Source organism: Dryobates pubescens, chromosome 5 (assembly GCF_014839835.1).
Source record: "Dryobates pubescens isolate bDryPub1 chromosome 5, bDryPub1.pri, whole genome shotgun sequence".
Taxonomy (NCBI): Eukaryota; Metazoa; Chordata; class Aves; order Piciformes; family Picidae; genus Dryobates; species Dryobates pubescens.
In genome coordinates this window covers 38,978,773-38,998,853 of record NC_071616.1, presented here as the reverse complement: position 1 = coordinate 38,998,853, position 20,081 = coordinate 38,978,773, and the positions used below count along the sequence as shown (strand labels likewise).

Genomic DNA, 20,081 nt, shown 5'->3' with positions numbered 1-20,081 from the left:
ACAGGGCTGCATTTCAAGAAGAAAAGGATTTTCTTCAGTGTTGGACTGGGCAGAGAGCAGATGGCATCCAAACCCTACATCTTGTCTGATGTTCCACACAGCCATTTGTTTTGCATGGCTCAGATAAACATCTAATCTAACGACGACTGCAGCTCCTTTGAAGTGAGCTGTTCTTGCCTCTTCTGTCGACGGCTGAATTATTTTGAACAACACTGTGTCAGGGGTGCTCTTGTGCCAACAGTAAACCCAGCTCAGCACAAGAATTGCTTCTAACAATATTCACTGTACTGAGTTCTGTTTGACTAGGTAAGAACAAAATCAGGTAGCAGCCTCCACCAGCTGCAGAAACCTTGGATGACACTTAGTGATGAATGTCATAGAAGACAGGTAACTGTGGGATTGCTCTGAAGGCCTGAACCTCTCCTACCTTCCTCAGTGAAGTGCTATGCTGTTGAACTATGACAATGACAGGAGAGTATGAGGGACTGCTGTGCCTGCACTTGCATGTAAGTGCTCAGGAAGGATCAGGCTGCCTAACTAAAGAGAAAGCAAGAGGCAAATCAGTTGAGACATGAAATTTTGTGAAACATGACAAAACAACATGATCCTAGATTGAAGGATGGTAATTTGGTGCACTGACTGAACTAACCTCATTGAACTCAGTTCAGGAAGGATATTGAGGTACTGGAGCAGGTCCAGAGGAGAGCGATGAGACTGGTGAGGGGGATGGAGGGAAAGTCTTATGAGGAGACACTGAGGGAGCTGGGGTTGTTTACCCTAGAGACTATTTAGAGGGGACCTTATCACTCTCTACAACTACCTAAAAGAAAGTCGTAATCAGGTGGGGGTCACGCTCTTGTCCCAGGCAACTTGTGACAGGACAAGAGGGCATGGCATGAAGCTGTGCCAGGGGAGGTTTACGTTGGATATTAGGAAGCAATTCCTCACAGAAAGGCTGATTAGGCACCGGAATGGACTGCCCGGCGAGGTGGTGGAGTCACCATCCCTGGAGGTCTTTAAGAAAAGATTGGATGTGGCACTTGGAGGCATGGTTTAGCTGATGTTGTGGTGTTAGGTCATAGGCTGGACTTCATGATCTCAGAGGTGCTTTCCAGCCTCAACAATTCTGTGATTCTGTGAACTGACTGCCCCAAACCCAAAACTAGGACCATTGCACCCATCATCACACTGCACAACTGCTAGTTCACCAATATTGAACTATCTTCTAGGAGAATTACCCTTCCTTTACTTGGGTTTGTGTACAAAGATAACTCCTACACAGTTAGAAACAAGGGACAGTGACAGTGCACATGCCAAATAAATGGCTTTAAAATCCAAGGCACACAAGAACTTAAGACAGTTCAGCTTCTTGAGGGTGTCACTCCCTCTGAATTTCATTTATCAAAGGTCACTCCTGTGTACCTGTTACTGCAGCTAATCAGACAGGACATCAGGTCTTTCACTTCTGTAAAAGCTACCCAGATGAAGCATCACCACTGACACATGCTTTCACATCAGACTGACATAGATCTTGGTGTGGTACAAGTGTATAGTGGTTATTTCAGGAGGAAGACTACTGATAAAGTACATATATTTTCAGATGCCAAGTGAACTGAAGCCACCAGGGATTTTCTCCTCAATTTTAAAGTTTGTTTTATACTCTCTTAGATGTGTGAGGATATAATCCAGGCTAAAAGCACCAACTTCTTCAGAGGAAAAGGAAAAAGAATCTGAATATTCCAAGGAGTTCCACGTCCTGTCAGGTGTATTTCACCTCGTGATTACTACCAAGAATGAGTAAAGTGTAGAATAACATCTCTGTGGCATATAATGGACTGACAGTCAAAATCAGGTGATGCAAGTAGGTGGATGATGGTATAAATCACCAATGGTGGTTTATGAAAAGACGTAAAGTACTCAAGATGATAACTGTGATCAATGCCTTGCTTCCATTATAGAAAGTAGAAGACTGACAAAGATAACAGACAAGTAAACCAAGACTGGATGTTGCTGATTTCATCTTTATGTTTGGAGAATAAATCATTCTCTTCCCTTTTCAACAGTTGATCAGAAGAAGCTCTGACACTAACAAAAGCATTCCTCATTGCATCTTTTGGATGCCCTCACTTTGGTCAGCAAGTAAAGTTTACAAGAAAGCTTGAATGGTGGTAACTTGGCTCATCAATAACACGTGAATCATGGAAGAGATCCAATACCCAAAACTGCCTTGAAAAGCTTTCCAAGGTCTGCTAGGTCTTGAGTAAACCTTTTAGAAAGAATTGAAGGTTATCTTCACTTTCCAGTTCCCTACTAAGGGACCCTGAAATTGAGTAGTGCTTCACATCAAAGCCCTCCTGCAAGCACAGCAGACATTTGGAGAACCCATCACTCACTGTAATTATTACACCCCAAGAGAGCCAGATTATGACCTCTTTCAACTTTAATCTGGATTCTTTATGTCCTTGGAATTGGAAGCATCACAGAATTGAGTGTCCTGGACACAAATGGGACAGAGATTCTGAACCAACTGTGCTCATTGAAATCTAAAGGACAGACAACAGAATGGGTTCCCAAGAAGGAGGTGTGGTCCCAATGTTATCTAACAGAATCAGATTGAATAGAATAGAATAGAATAGAATAGAATAGAATAGAATAGAATAGAATAAACCAGGTTGGAAGAGACCTTCGAGATCATCATGTCCAACCTACCATCCAACACCACCCAATCAACTAAACCATGCAACCAAGCATCCTGTCAAGCCTTGCCCTGAACACCCCCAGCGACGGCGACCCCACCACCTCACGGAACGTAGAGGTGCCAAGACTGAAATCTGTGTCAGCGGTGACTCAAAACTCACCACCAGCTGTGTAAGCTACTACATATTCACACTAATTTCCTGACCTTGCCATCCTAAATTTACAATTCACAGAATGAATGTAAGAATCCTGAAAGCAGACCAAATTAAAGACGATTTCAGGCTGTGGGCCTACGCGACAAGCACAACGGTCACGTTATCCGTGGTGCTCCAGAAAGGTGGCAACGGGAAAGAGATTAAGAGCTCTGTTTTAGCCATTTTAAGCCTTAGCTGTTGGGATGACAGCCCTGAGGAGATGTCAGAGACAAACAGATTTTTTTTTTTTTTTCTTTTTTTAAGGCTTGCTTTGAAACTCTACTCCATTAAAACAAATATATAAAAATGACTGACCGTTAGGTTACCTGAAATTTCAAATTTAACTCAAAATACTTTAAAATATTCTTAGTCTATAGCCATCACCATGTGTCAGCTCTCCTAATACATTTATGTTAACTGAATACAAAAGAAACGTGAAACAAATATAACCAGGAGGGACAATCAAATCTAATTTTGATACATTAGTGTCATATGCTGTACATGTTACAATAGCAGCCAGACTTAATACTAAGCTGCAGGCTATAGTGAAATTTCCAAATGGCAGATTGTTCTAAGTGATACCAAGTATAATTGAAGTAATAAACGATAGTAAAAGCAAAGCACACTGTCAGGAAGAATTTAAGTATTTACTTTTTAAAATTAAATGAGTTAGGTTTGGAAAGGCAAGACAAGTGAAATAATGCAGGGCTCAATTTACAGAAAATTCCTTTTATTTATCTGTTGCATTAACCCTTGAACTCTTGCCAAAATTACTGTAATTTCTAATACTCACTTACCTAAGGGGGTGGGGAGGGGGGGAGAGAAAGGCCATTATATTTTTTTATAAAGGCTAGCCCCAACTTTCTCCTTCTTCAAAAATGAAAGTGTTCATTATAAAAGAACAGAAGGAGCAGAAACATCTGATGTAATGGCTTACTGCAGCTACTTCTGCCCATTAAGTGTAAGCAGCGCTGCTTTCTACAGCATATGCACCCTCTAGCTGGATTTTTCACAAAACTTTGTTTCAACAACTAAGGTGTCTTCAGTGGTTTTCTTAAAAAGTGTCTATTTAATTGTAACTCAAAAAGAAAACATTGTACTAATAATCATACAACCATTCAGGTTATACCTCAGGATCATCAAGTCCAACCGCTGACCCCACTCTACAAAGTTCACCCCTAAACCATGTCCCCAAGCACCACATCTAAACAACCTTTAAACACATCCAGGGTTGGTGACTCAACCAGCTCCCTGAGCAGCCCATTCCAATACCTAACCACTTTTTCTGTGAAAAAAAAAATTCCTAATGTGCAGTCCAAACCTACCCTGCTGCAGTTTGAGGTCGTTCCCTCTTGTTCTATCACTAATTACCTGTGAGAAGAGACCAGCACCAAACTCTCTACAACATCCTTTCAGGTAGTTGTAGGGAGTCAGGAGGTCTCCTAGCCTGTTCTCCTTCAAACTAAACAGCCCCAGCTCCTTCAGTTGCTTTTCATCAGATTTATTCTCCAGGCCCTTCACAGCTTTAATTGCCCTCCTCTGCACTGGCTCCAGCAGCTCCACATCTCTCTTGTGTTGAGGTGCCCCAAACTGGACACGATACTTGAGGTGTGGTAACATCAGCACAGAGTACAGGAAATTTACATCTGTCTACCTTCAAGTTCTCAACTGATGTTAGCATCACCATAAAAATACCCTAGCTATAAATACTGGGAGCTATAAATCTTTTTATGCGGTTAGGATGATGCCACACATAACCTCAAATCATGTAATACACCCAAAGCCCAAGATGAATTACTGTTCCAACCATTAACAAAATTACTACTTTGGATTTATATATCTTGTGCATAATATTCTCACCTATAGTGCTTTCACTCCTTTATCAGGCTGAGGAAGGAGGAGCTAGACAGGTGATAAGCTTCCTCACTCTGAACTGAGAGTCTTCACAGTTTCATTTAATGCTGACTGACACTTTTCTTTGCAAGACTGTTCTTGTAAGGGCAGTGTAAATACTTTCTGCTCTAACTCCTAAGCAAAACAAAATGGATTGCCATATCAGTGAGAAATCTTTAAATTGCTCTTTGCAAATTAAATGCCTATTTTGCACACTCATTTCAATGTTAAGTTCCTTTACACATTCAGAAGATTTCAATCTGGTTTTCTTGAATGCATGTATTTTCTTGATCTTGTTCAAGCCTTCAGAAACAAATGCTTCAGAGGTATCCAGGACACTTGAAAGTCTTATTTACTACTCTTTAAGGCTGATGGAAAATAAGTTTAAAATTGGCTTAGCCTCTGAAACAGCAGAATCTTGGTTTTACAGTGGCTCGACTGGCAGGAAGAAGTTTTGTTTTGATTTAATTTAAATTCCATTTATAAGATGGACCTATCATGCACCTCTAGGCATATCTACAATATAAAAAGCAGCAGCAGTTCTACACCAACTGCTCCAAGTTTGCTTGGGTTTTTTTTTAATCCCATTGAATGAGACAGACAAAGAAACCGTGTGAAAGAGAAGCTAAAGAGAGAGAAAAATCCAGGTTTCTCTGGAGGTCATGAACTGTACATGCACTCAGAACAATTACAATTGTTAGCACAGGCAGGGCTCTCAAATGATTTCAAGGTCCCCTATAGTGTATGAGCTGGATGGCATCTCATAAGACATGCTCCTTTTGCTGATCTGTTCACTTGCAGCTGCAGAACTAGCAAAAGAATTAAGCCTGTTTTCCTACTTATGTCCCCTGATACCAGTAGCTGGTCTCTCCCCAAGATGCAAACTTCACTTGATGGTCTTCTCAAGTTTGAGATGACTTTCACAGCACACATCTGGTGCTGGTTCTTTGATGTCTAATGCTTCTTCCTATGCAGTCTTTACCTTCTGGGTAGGAGCACTACGAGTCTCTCTCACTCTGTCTCCTTTAATTTGTCTTCACAAAACATCCATGAAATGAACATCTTTGAAACATATCTCTGTTAAATTTGATTGAAATAGGCCAAAAGGTGTTAGGAAAGGGAGAAGAGACAAAGGGAGGCTCACAAGTCTCTATTCATGGGAAAACTGGTCTTGAAAGGAAGAACAAAAACTATACACCAAGGAAGAACAGGAAAGAAAGTCACATAAAATAAAGTTGCCTGATTAAACAGCCCACCAGTAGCTAAACTACAATTATAATCCAAATCTTTTGATACATTCTACATATCCATACAGACTTCAAGTATTCTAAATTACTGAAGAGTGAGATTGTTGATAAAGGAGGTGAGAAACAGGCCTGGGACAAGCTGCAGTTTTTTAAAAGTCCATCTGACACCATTGTCACAAACTAAATCACAGGAGGCTGGGACCAGCACTGAACCTTGCCCGGCAACAACTCCTATACATGGGTTGAGGGTGACCCTGGAAAGGGACATGAGATCTTGCCTCTTGGTTCTGCTTAAGTCCACAGCATTTGGAAATTAGGCCACACCTTGAGTACTGTGTCCAGTTCTGGGCCCCTCAGTTTAGGAAGGATGTTGCCTTGCTGGAATGTGTCCAGAGAAGGGCAACAAAGCCGGGGAGGGGTCTGGAGCACAAGCCTTATGAGGAGAGCCTGAGGGAGCTGGGGTTGCTTAGCGTGGAGAGGAGGAGACTCAGGGCAGACCTTATTGCTCTCTACAACTACCTGAAGGGAGGCTGTAGCCAGGTGGAGGTTGGTCTCTTCTCCCAGGCAACCAGCACCAGAACAAGAGGACACAGTCTCAAGCTGTGCCAGGGGAGGTTCAGACTGGATGTTAGGAAGAAATTCTACACAGAGAGAGTGATTGCCCATTGGAATGGGCTGCCCAGGGAGGTGGTGGAGTCCCCATCATTGGAGGTGTTCAGGAGGAGACTTGATAGGGTGCTTGGTTGCATGGTTTAGTTGATTAGATGGTGTTGGATGATAGGTTGGACGCAATGATCTCGAAGGTCTCTTCCAACCTGGTTTATGCTATTCTATTATTTATTATTTAATTAATTCTCACTGTAACACCTCTTCCCCCTTGTCAACACTTTTTAATGCTCTAATTCGAACACTACAAACTCACGTTGTAAAGGTAATGACAAGCTGTGGTTTTAAAAACCCAAGCTTCTGTTTTAAAAACACAGAAGCCAGTCAGCTTAGAAAAAGATCTGTACAAACACTGTTCTACACTAGAACAGCAACAGCAACCTGATTTTAAAATTAGTTGTTGTTTGCTATTAAGCTACTTTTAGAAATCATTTAACACCTTAAGTAATGCCCTGGCTCTATTTCAGGAAATAAAGAACAGAAAGGACCCAGCATCGTTGACATACAGGAAAAAACTTGGCTTTTTCATATACAAAACCCTCAAATAAACCAATGTAAGATGCAACAGGGAGCAGTGAGGAGTCATAGCCAGTGTATAACAATAACAATAACATTTTTTTCTTCAAGTTGAACACAAAGAACAAAAAAGTCATTAATAATTGAAGCTCGCCAGAGGCATGGCTATTTCTCTCTTTACTAACTGTCTACCATCTAATTTAATTACAAGTATTAAACTCCATGCTGAGGTCAACCAGCTTCAGTTCCTCCAATATTACACTTCAACCACGTCTCATTAACGTGTCTGCTGAATGGATTAGCAGATCTGAAGATGTATGTAGGCAGGACAGGGGACAGCCTAATGATAGCCAATTGCTCATTCATAATAGGACACATGTTTGAGACCCTAACTTGTTATCACTAATATGGAATTTATTAAATTGCAAGGAAAAAATACCAATACAGAAAAACTTTTATTCTGGCTTTTTTTTTTCACGTGGCTTTGGTCATAACACTGTTGACTATTTGGGCCTGCAGAAAGACAAAAAACCCTACATATAATAAACATTGTTGAAATCTTTTTAAAGGGAAAATTAAGTTAATAAAAAGTGAATAAAAAAGTGAATAAAAAGTCATCTTAGATAACTACTCAACACATTTATTAATTGCCATTTAAAGTCTCAAAGTACTAAAACATCACTCAAAACACTTTTCTCCTACACAAACTCTGACCTCTCTGTACATTTGCAATGACAGCAAAAATCACCAGTATGGCAAAATAAGGAATTGGTGGAGAGTAATTTCTGTGGCTTTACCTACTTCAGGAAAATTCCAACTATTAGTAGGCAAAGGTGTTAAAATATTAGGGTTTTCTTAGGAAAAAGGTATTCAGAAAACACAAACCTTTTTTGTTAGAGAGTCATCTGAATCAGAAGGCATTCTTGTTGACACATGGAACATGACTTCTACTGTCGAGGTAGCAAAATACGGAGTGGTTAGCCCAGTGCTTTTGTTTTTTTGCAGTCCTCCCATAAAGCCACAATGGTTTGTAAGATTTACCTAGAAGTAAAAAAACAGGTAAGAATTCAGAGGATAAATACATTCTTTACATTTTGCAGTACACTTGCTATTGAATTTTTAAAAGTCAAGGCCCTTTTCAGCTCTTTTAAGAGCTCAGACTCACTGACAAGACTGAAAAATCAGCTGCAGTGGCATTCTATATTCCACGGCCAGCACAGATGCTGCTGGGAAGACAAGGTTAGAGAAAAGGAAAGGTTATGTAAATGAGTTATTGACTGCATTATTTCCTGATCAGTTGACTGAGCCACTTACATGGACCTTTTAAAATGTTTATAAATTCTCTGACGCTACATCAGCCTTGACCTGAGCTCTGAAGAACCCCTGAGTGAAAGGCAGACAATTTCAATTTCAAATTGTCATATTACCTTCTTGAGTAATTTTCATTCTGTGAATATGAAATAAAAAGTTAGGAAGCTAACTAAAGAAAGATATTTGAAAACATCTCAGCCTTTCCTCATAAGGGAGATGTTCTACACCCTACTTTCGAAAGCACTGTACTTCAGTGCTTTTGAGTAATGCTAAAGAGCCAACTACTCATAGTACCGAAAGCAATCTGCAATTCTCTTTGTAAAGGAACTTCAGACAAAACTGTTTTAATAAATACCTCCCAGCCAAGACCAGCTACAAAATCCTCATAGGCTTGACTTCCTCCAGTATTTGTAAGGATGGAGTGTTTATCTTCCTGCCCTTCAGCAACATAAAACACTGCGATCTTGTGTGTCTCTCGGCTGTAAAACAGAGGACAGTCACTGCATGACAGGGTCTTCACTAAAACCAAACAAAACTATGCAAGCAGTACCTGCAGACCACAGCTTTAAAACATCAAAAAAGACAGTGGAAGCAAAGAACAACTATATGACTGCTTCTGGAATACCTTTTATGCTTCCACATTCCCATTCTGTTCTTTTCTAGTCTGGTCTTCTCTAAAGTTTTATTACACAGGAACAGCATTTACCCCTTTCAGCACTTCTGAGATGCGGGATGGTACTGACAGCACCAGTTGCTAATGGAGCAGCTGAAATGAGCAAAACCTGTAAAACAGGCATTATCAACACTGCACTGCCCATTACCAACAGTGCCTTGTCACTGCTGTGGCAAACGTAGCTTCTGCAACTGTATCACGAATCTAAATATTACAGCAACATCTTCTGTTCACGGCTTGCTGCTAGACACCGGAACAACTGAAGATGGTTTCTCACACTTCTAAAACCTCCTCTGTGCTGTAACTCCAACTAGAATTCCATGTCTTCAAATATGAACAGCAGTGGAAAACAGCCAAACAATTAGCTGAAGCTTAAAAGGAGAACTCTTTAATACATCCAAGTTTAAAAACTATTCCATATTATGCACCCAGATGTCCAAAATTCTAACTTATTTCGAGGTTTGTTCCATCCCCTTGTATTCCACTTGTAGTGTTTCACTCTGCAAATAACACCAATGTAACTTCAATAACACCAATAATTACTGTACAGTGCAAAATACATGAATAATTTACAAAACTATTGCAAAAATTAGTTTGCCTCCCACGTCTATGCAATTAGAGCCATTTAAGCACAAGCACACTTAAAACAAGGGAGCAGGCAGCCATTAAAAGAATTTACCATTGTCTTGAGTCCAAATTTCTGAGTTCTCGAAGTAACTTCTCATTTTTCTTCAGGAGATGAAAGCTCCTTCTACAAAAGAAATTTGCAGCTTTTTATCACCTCTTCACTGATGGATACAAAACAGTCCAAGAATGGTACAAGAACATTTTCAGGTCCGTGCATGAACAGTCAACAAATGTTTTCATCTTTTCTATAGTCCTTTCTTATCTAAAATATTAAGATACCTTTCTAAAATGTAACCACTTTTTTTTTTTACTCCAGGAAATCTTCTGTATCCTTCATAGCCCTGAGGTGTACAACTTTTACTTCTTTCCACTGCTTTTTGTCAGCCTACTGGGATCCAACTGCAATAAATCTTTCCTCCATGGAAGAACAGACAGAACTTTGACACATGTATGAGCTGCACACTTGACTAGGCCACAATATATATGCTTAGTGACAAAATATATGCCCATAAACTGCTGTCCTAGGGAGTGTGTGCATTAAACACAGAGCTTTTGCTATTATGAATCGGAGATGAGAGCAGAACATCACCCACTAGTCACCCAGCCAGCTGTAACAACTTAAAGGAAAAAACAAAACAATATGTTAGAGCAAGAAAGTCACTTTTCATTCCTTTTAAACTGGTCTTAAGATGTTTCCCACAAAACACTGTGGAAATTTAAGAACAGTGCTGCTCAAAGTTACACTGCCTTGAGGAATTAAAGACCAAAATAGGAAGGGTTATAACACCAACATTTTGTCTGCCTCCAGTGATATCTTAGTGACAGATTATTTTTGTTTTGCAGAATATCCATTTCTCTTCAGAGTTGAGAAAATATTTCAATGTCTCCAGTATGGAATTTGACAGCTATGGCAAAAGATGACTTCAGCAAGATCCTTCAATTCTAGAATGCTAATACTTGTACATACCCACATGTATATGCAGACAGACACCTAACTATACCCCCACAAAAATGATAATGGAAACAGAGACATTACTTTTGTAACTGAACACGGCTTGTCTCCTGTTCTAAACAATAACCAAACACTGCCAATGTAGAAATATATAGTAGGGGACATATCTTTCTCATTAGCTAACACAGATGCAATGCTTTGAGGCTGCATGCAAGCATGCTCTTAGCCAGCAAAGCAGCAGGATGCTGTTCAGCAACACAATAGTTGAGAGTACGACACTTTCAGAGTCTTATTCTGGCACAGAGCAGTAATGATTTTTGCAGGAACATACATAAGAAGCAAAGAAAGCAGAAAAGATGCCTTCTTTACCCATGGTAGTAGCCCTTAGTACAGTTGTTGAAAGGATTACGAGAAAATTTGCCTTCTTCAACACTTTTCTAAAGAATGAATATAAGCAGCAATAAAGGTGGCAGGATCCCTCCTTTCTGTCTCTCTAAATGGAAGGTTGAAATGCAGAAGAAAACTGACATTTCTCCCTAGCTGCATGTTTTCTCTCATCCTTTGCTGGCCAGCCTGGATTATTTTTGGCATAACTCACTCTATGACCAGCGCGATTCTTTAAAAGTAAGCTCTTAAATTGTGAGTCTTTTCTTTTTACCTTTTATCCCAAGAATTCATTCCCAGTATACTGAGAAGTAATCTGCAGTAGTAAAATGCTGACTGGGGCTTTTGTGAGGTTGGCTCATCCTGTTCCATAGCCCTCATATTTAAATCATTGAAATGCTTCTCAACGAACTCCCTCTCTTCTGTGTGCTGTTTCAGAATTGCATTGATGACATCGTTCTCCTGCTTCTCAGAAATGCAGACTGGCTGAGGAGCAGGAATGTTGAGGGAGACACCAGTTCTCTGTAAGCATTCAGGGCTTGTAACACCTAAATACTGCAGGAGCTCGTCAAGGGCATCTTCTTCATCCCTGATCGTATCCCACGTCGGTACAGTGTCTCTAAATTTCCTTTTTACTTGGAGTGTAATTCCATCCCTTGCAGATACATCCTCAGACACATGCTCAAAAGAAGAAAGAGTATCTTCTGGTTTATCTTGCTGAGGTAATGAAAGTGCAAAAGAGGTTTGTTGTGAAGATCCACATAAAGATGATGGTCCATACAAAATGGCTGAGTCCCATGAGTATTTGCCAGACAGATCACGCACTATGATTCTTACATTTGAATTGGCAGATGCAAGTCCAGCAGACAGTCCTCCCCCAGGCATATCATCTTCTGCCTGGATTTGTATGCAAGACACCAGGGAAGTATTGTTTAACACAAAGAACTGAAGGTTTGGGTTCTCAAACAGTTCAGGAGAAAGTTCAGGACTTTCACTGTATGGATTGTCATTGTTTTCACACACTTGACTGGTTAGCATAGCAGGACCCCCACTCATAGGATAGTGACCTAAGTGGTTGACTAGGTGTGTTATCACAGTCCGAGCAGCAACAGAAATTAATCCTTGTTGCATGTGAGTTTTCACTGCAAGAGAAAGAACACAGGCTTTAAAATAAGAGTTCAGAAAACAACACTGAGGTTTATGCATTTCTTTTGGTCTCTTCTTTCTAAGTTTTGAACAGATTATGAGCACTGCAAGGCTAGGAAAAATACGCATTTTGCTGAATGCTGGTCTCATAGATATATAGCCTGAAAAATCATAAGACAGTCAAAGAAGAATCTTCATTTTACAGATTACCAGACCTCCTTTACCATACCTTTGTAATCAGCATAGGTCTTCTAAAATGCAAAATGTCTCAATTTAATGAAAATAAACCTTAAATTGCTCGTGAGGTAGAGCTCATAATCGCGTTGTAAGAAGTCCATTTCCAACCGAAATGGATTTTTCTATTTCCCCACTTCATTACATTGTGAAAAACAAAGGAACATAGATGCACAAAACCTCTAATCCATCTTAATTTCCCAGGGGAGCATATAGCTGTAAATTAGGCTGAGAATAATACTGGATCATTTTAAAGTATTAAACCAAAGACAAGGCTATCTGTGCTGAACACAACCTAACAGCAGCAAAACTTGAAAAACAAGCAAATCCCATGCTCCAGCTGCATTTTAGGAAGTTTCAGGCTGGAAAAACTTAAGAGGGAAGAAGAGAAGTGTCTATCTTAAATTACATCTGTCTTGTGAGATGCACTGGTATTTCAATATAGTTTTGACACCTCCTCCTCCTTTGTTGTATACACTTGCAGACCATGTTATCTAAATACACAAAAGGAGCTTCTTATTGTTTATAGCCCCACCTTGCTAGCCCAATACTTTATTGTCACTGGATTCTTCTATCAAATCCACTCTGTTACCTAAGAAGTACAGAGCTAGCTGCTCAAAGTGACTCTGTCAGGCAGACAAGATTCAAGTGGCTCAGGGTAACCCTACTGAGGAACTATTGCTCTGTAGAAGACAAAATCAGCTCAATATGGCAAAGGATGTATTTCTGCAGACAGCCTCTCAAAACAGGACCTGGCTGCCCTGAATTTGAGATTTATAAGGGGAAGATAAATCAAGACCATTCCTCAGGATTACACCATATATTTTTAAACACATGAAATATTGAAAACTGAATATTGAAAACTACTACAAGCCCTTCCCATCTTTTTTATCATCAAATATCCACAAACCAGGATGTTCTGAACCAGGTTATTTATTTTTCCATTTAGCATTTACTGATAAAATGCAACCTCTTGGATGTGTGAGTATGGTATAAATGAACTCACCTCCCTCTCCATTGTGCATTTATACACAAGAGAAATGAATGTTTAATAAACAAATGTCTTTTTGCAGTTTAAGGTGTCCTAAGTGGCTTAACTGGAAAAAGAAAGGCACCTTTGTAAAGCAGACTGACTGTCATGACAAAACTTTAGTTTCTGAAGCACTGGATGCCTTCTGCATCTGTAGAAGTAAACTATTAGTAAATATATGATTTTTCATTTTCTTCCCCACCTCCCTGCACAAGGTTTGGCTAAAGCATGTAAGAGATGTTTGGGATTCTAGCTCTTCTCCATCTTTAGAGAGCACTGTATCTGAACTGCAAAAAAGGGAAATATTTAGTCCTGTTAATAGGTGGCAACATCAAGATAATTTTTACACTATTTCAAACCTCAGATAAACTCAAGTATTTTAATGGATCGAGGCCTTGAAAACCAATATAAACAAATTTGATACTGTATTTTTACTATCAATAACCTGCTTGAGGTTTAAGATTGACAAAACACAAAAACATTCAGTGAAGTTGAATTAAATGTTCAGATACTGATAGCATACATGGAAATTAAGTTACAGTGCCATCTGCTGAAATATAAGAAGGAACTGTAACCAAGTTTATACAAAACAAAGGCAAAATAAGTTGGATGCTTGGAGAATAATTTATCAGTGCAGTACTAACCAGCACCTGGTTGCTAATGGGCAGAGGCTGGGCCATCTTTGTCAGGAAGGTTTATACCAAGTATTTAGCACTTGGCTCTCTACAACTACCTTAAGGGAGGCTGTAGACAGGCAGAGGTTTGTCTCTTCTCCCAGGCAACCAGCACCAGAACAAGAGGACACAGTCTCAAGCTGCACCAGGGGAGGTTCAGACTGGATGTTAGGAAGAAATTCTACACAGAGAGAGTGATTGCCCATTGGAATGGGCTGCCCGAGGAGGTGGTGGTGTCACCATCACTGGAAGTGTTCAGGAGGAGACTTGATAGGGTGCTTGGTTGCATGGTTTAGTTGGTTGGGTGGTGTTGGGTGATAGGTTGGACACGATGATCTTGAAGGTCTCTTCCAACCTGGTCTATTCTATTCTATTCTATTCTATTCTATTCTATTCTATTCTATTCTATTCTATTCTATTCTATTCTATTCTATTCCATTCCATTCCATTCCATTCCATTCCATTCCATCCTATCCTAGCCTAGCCTAGCCTAGCCTAGCCTAGCCTAGCCTATCCTAAGAGAAGCCTGTTGAAATGTAAACTGTTATGCTGAAAGAAAATAAAGCAATCTTGCAACTTTCTTTGCCACACTGCAAATCAGTTTTTGGTGATGGTTTCCCTTGGCTAAAAAAAACCCCAAATCCAGTAATGTTTTTGAAAAAATACGAGGATTTATAATTAAATTTTCAACTTAAAGGATACATGCTAATAAATTCTTTGTAGAAGTGCATCTCCTTAATGAGGAACAACTGGACATTGAAACTCTTCAAATGAGTATCTAAACCATGCTCTTGGCTTCTGGAGGGCAGATCAAAATATGCACCAATGCAAGCCACCTCAAATGTGACACAAATTCTACAAACTGAGTCATATAGAATGACAGAATGTACTGCATTGGAATGGACCCCTAGAGATCATCTAGTCAGGAAGCAGGGACATCCCCAACTACATTAGGTTGCTCAAAGCCCCATCAAGTCTGACCTTGAACATCTCCAGGGATGGGGCCTCCACAACCTCCCTGGGCAACCTGTTCCAGTGTTTCATCACGCTCATAGTAAAGAGCTTCCTTCTAATGCCCAATCTAAATCTACCCTTCTCTAGTTCAAATTCATTACACTTTAGAGCAGTCTAGCTGGCTGCTTTGCAAGCCTGTCTTCTTGAGTCAAAACACCTCTGCTTTCTTTACAATGCTTGGGTAGTATAATTTATGTGTCTACATGATCACTTAGTGATTTACTAGCGGCACGTTACGGTGGCTATTCTTATCAGCCCCTAAAATTACCTCTTCTGTGAAAAGGCTGAGGGTCTGTCACCACCAATTTGTATCAGTGGCACACATGGAAGATACCTGAATTTCCTTAATATGTGTTGTTAACTCTGTAATTCAACTTTGAACAGTTTCTAAATAACTATAGTTCCGTAGCACAAGGAAAAAGTAAACACCAAGGGCTGGATTTAACTCTCTTCACCCTTTTAGCTATCCAAAGGGTGATGCAGCTGTACAGATCGATTCATCTCAGTTAGAAGCCTGAATTGGAGAAATGGGATGAATCACTTTCTAGAAACTCTTCTCTTTCTCCATCACATTAAGAGGGAGCTTAAGACAGCTCAGTTTAGCTTAACTACTTGTATTTTACATTAGCTGAAGGAAGTCTCACCCTTTTCCAGCTTCAGGCTTCAGGTATAGAGAAACCCATCTTCAAAATAACTCTCACAAAACACAATCTGTACTATCCTGGATGCACCATGTACAAGGTAGGTTTTTTTTAATGTGTACTTTTTGTCTCCTTTCAGTAAAAGGCAAACAGTAAATCCTTAAAAGTACTTTGTAAATAAACAGTAAAGACTACGTATCAGATGGGGAATTTTATTTTTTCTGCATAAATTGTACTATGCTAGGGAAAAAGTTATTGATCTATGCAGAAGCGTTTGAAATGTATTTGGAGAAATAAATATATTTATATGTAATATACTGAATATATATATATATATATAAAAAATTCAGTTACATCAATAAATGACAGATCACTGTGTGCAAAGTAAATACAGCTTTCCAATCACAACTCTAACAGATTTATGATCTGTGAAGAACAAGTTTCAATATGTTTTGCCTGTAATTGCAAAAAACCTTCTAGAATATTATTTGCTTGCAACTAGACTCTATCAAATAGTCTGATTCTATTACCTATTAGCATTAGAAAGTGTATGTGACTTTGTTTAATGCTATGTATTTTCTTCTTCTTAATACAAGGGTCACCAAATCCCCTCAATTTCGCTTTTCCCACTTAATACAAACAACAAAAAAGCTCTGAAGGAGAGGTCCCATTTTAATTGTTCCTCATATATATATATATTTATGGTTCTGTAATGACATGTAGAAAAGCAGAAGCAGGTAAGCAGATCATGGCACAAGGGAGTCCAAGCTAGCTTTTGCACATCTAAACTGTACAGTGAATGGGTATAATGCTATACCATCCTTGGAGAAATCACCCCCCCGTCAGTGTGACACTGAATCCAGACTAATTAGGTGCAGTTAACTGCACAGACAGCACTTGTATGTCTGTCCTATAGTACTGCAGCCAGGGGAAGTTGTCAATACTAGCTGGAGTTCAGAAGCCTTCATGTAGACAAGCCTTGTGATTCCCTAAGTGTATGAAATGTTGTCTGCAAGTCCTGATGATGCAAGAAAAGCTTTCTGCTGATCTCTTTATTGTCAGCTGCTGAAAGTTGATTCAGGTTTAAATATAACTTGTAATATACTTAAGAGTTAATGTCAACATTATTCTATGCTTATCTTATACTGCAATCTATCACTCTACCTGAAATGTACAGAAAGGAGGACAATTTCCCTTGTAATCCTAGGTATAACCAATTCCTTATGACCTGGAAAGCTACTGAAACAGAGAGGGGAATAGTCCTCTTCTCCCCCCACATTGCCTGTTTTGAAAGGATTTACTAAATCTTTGCTTTGCCATTTACTGCAGGGCTTGCTCCAGCCTCTCAATAGATCCTGTCCCCACTACACACTGATACAAAGCTGTATCACTGAAAAGCCTCATACCCATCATACTGTGGCTAAGTGTCTGTAAAACTTGTGATGGATCTGACCTTGAACAATGTGAGCTGTAACAGAGTATGTCAGTCACATCCATTGAACTCATCAAAAGCATCCCCTCAAGAAATCTGACATCAGCACTTTAAGCTTTGATTGTGGTGTAAGGGAAGAGAGTCCAGCTGTCCCCACCCTGGTTGTTGCAGAACCTTCCTGATTTCCCTACAACTGCCATCTTGTCCATTTCCATTCCTTCAAAACCAAAAAACCAAAAGAACCTATGACATCACTTTTACTCCTTTAAAAACGACACTGGCCACTGGCATTTAGCTCTGCTGCTAGCCTGCACTAATTGACCCTCTCTTAATCAAGTCCCAGACTGGTTCTTATCCACCAACTTTACTCCTCTCCCTCCTCCAACAATGCCAGGGAGAACAGATGCCGTGCAGTCAGCTAAGCACTGCCAATTTTATTCTCTGCTTGGCAACGTGGACTGGAAGTGCCAAGGTTGCAAGACAGGGGTTGTAATATAATGCTGTAGTTTGCCAATTAAATTTCACCATCTGACTGACAATTCCAGAGCCCTGAAACTTTAATAAGCAGCTTCCTTAATTAAGGAACAGCTGAAGTGACTTTTTTCAAAGAAATTTAACAAGAAATTAGAACAGAAGAGATCAGGTAAGGAAATGCAAACCCAAGATATCGATGCTGAGGCTTTGTGCAACTACACTCATTTAAAGATAAATCTATTCAGGGTTGCCTTTTCAGATCGTCAGATTAAACAAGCTGCACGGCATTTGCTGCTAAACCATAATTACAGATTATTACAGAACACAAAAGATGCCAGGCATGAAAAAGCTGCTACAATTCACTACACTGTAATAGAACATGCAGTGAAAGTTAATTTTGGCAAATGCTTTAAATATTAGCTTTACATAATATGTATAGGTGAGACTGTAATTAGGACAGAATGAATCCTTCGAAGCCTCTTTCATTCTGACCCAGCAGATGATTACTTTTTACTAATAAGACCACAGCCATTTGACAAAAAGCCAACTATAGTACCTTGCTTCATTCTTCAGTAAATTTAATAATTACAGCTCCTCCTGCCAACAGTTCTCAAATCAGACTTGTTCAATCCAATACTGAGCTTATTAGGGAACAGCTCTATGTTAAGAATTCTTTGGCCAAAAAAGTACTTGAGGATGATGAAGCATGCCTTAGACAAGGGCACAATGATTAGCCATTTTCTCTACATAAAAAACAGCACGTAGACACTACAGACCACAAAATCACCTGCTGTTAGCACACAGCTGCTACAAAGAGCTGCTGCATTTATCTGGTTCTTAGTACCTTTAAGGAAGCCTAAATGGAACAACTTAATATGGAGGGAGAATAGCACTACACAGAGTTTCTGGTATCAGTATTAATCTCATCTTTTTCAATTTCCTTCCCAATGCAGCTCTTTGGTATTTACTAGATACACTGTGTAATATATGCTACTCCTCTGTAGCTTAGTTTCTTGATACTTAGTTTTTAATCTTCAGGTTCTGAAAAAAAAATTGTAATTCCTGGGTATCTTAAGGTTCTAAGCAGGTGAGAAGAAATTTATCCTTTTTTTTTTAGGTAGCTCTGGTTTTAAACAGTGTAAACAGATGGACAACAAATTATTAGAGGCTCCAAAAATTCACAGGAATCTTTCAGTATTTCCAGCTCAGATAGGAAAGACATTCTTAGAAAAAGAAGGAAAATTAAGGAAAAAATGAAGTAATTTACTGAAAGGAAAATGAAAAGCAACATTTATTCATGCTGCAGTACTTAACAGTTCCTCCTGCTACAAAGAGAACAGAGGAATCCATATCAAATTGATCTTCATGTTGTTCATAAGATAGTTATTTCAGTTAATCGAACAGTAATTGCTCACTCCATACTGATAGTTCCTGTCCAGTGTCTAGGTATGACTTAAACCTTCTGCTTGAGACCAGCACTTCAATTCTGGAAACCAAGATAAAACCTTTCGAAAGAGCATGTGTTTAGGCAATTTGACAAACCTTCAGTGACTGGCTGAAGTTTAGAAGATCTCTCAGAGTCTGGTGAATGCAGTGGTTCTGGTTCCTTCAAGCTTTCTAAATGCATAAAAGGATCATAATCCACACACGCCAAATCAGAAAGGCTTAGAGGGAAATATTTAGGGTTGCTAAAACACTGAGAACCATAGACACATCCATGCAGAACCTAGAACAAAACCAGAATTTCATGACATTAACAAGTTTCAACTTGATAGCTCTGTAAGAAACAAAGTTTACTTTCATTTACATTTTTCCATTGATTTGTTAGAACCAGGTAGGCAGGACAAAATGTTGGAAAACTTTAGATGCTTAATGTTGACAGAAACAAAACCTGGTCTGCAAAGAAATTATTAAAATACTATCTATGCTGAAGTGGAATTTAACAAAATTTCCAGCACATGACAGGATCACAGGATGTTAGGGGTTGGAAGGGACCTCTGAGTCCAAGCCCCTGCCAGAACAGGGCCATAGAAGTTAGCACAGATTGCACAGGAAGGCATCCAGATGGATCCACAATCTCTCTGGGCAGCCTGTTGCAGTGCTCTGTGAGCCTCACAGTGAAGAAGTTCCTCATCATGTTGAGGTGGAACCTTCTGTGCTGTAGTTTATATCCATTACCCCTTGTCCTCTCACAAGGTGCAAGTGAGAAGAGCCTGGCCCCTCCTCTCTTGACACTCGGCCCTCAGATATTTATAAACATTTATTAAATCCCCTCT

The 20,081-nt window shown here is 39.5% G+C and overlaps 1 protein-coding gene across 9 annotated transcripts in view; it reads right to left on the bottom strand.

The window, feature by feature from the left end:
* Positions 1 to 20,081, bottom strand: part of RALGAPA1 (Ral GTPase activating protein catalytic subunit alpha 1) — a 142,086-nt gene that overhangs the window by 36,544 nt on the left and 85,461 nt on the right. For all 9 annotated transcript variants that reach the window (XM_054162060.1, XM_054162062.1, XM_054162061.1 and 6 more), the window contains 5 exons: positions 19,348 to 19,531; positions 11,435 to 12,302; positions 9,877 to 9,948; positions 8,880 to 9,003; positions 8,099 to 8,254 (listed from right to left, as the gene is read on the bottom strand). In XM_054162060.1, the coding sequence (XP_054018035.1) occupies positions 8,099 to 8,254; positions 8,880 to 9,003; positions 9,877 to 9,948; positions 11,435 to 12,302; positions 19,348 to 19,531 (1,404 nt within the window). The remainder of the gene's footprint in view (positions 1 to 8,098; positions 8,255 to 8,879; positions 9,004 to 9,876; positions 9,949 to 11,434; positions 12,303 to 19,347; positions 19,532 to 20,081) is intronic.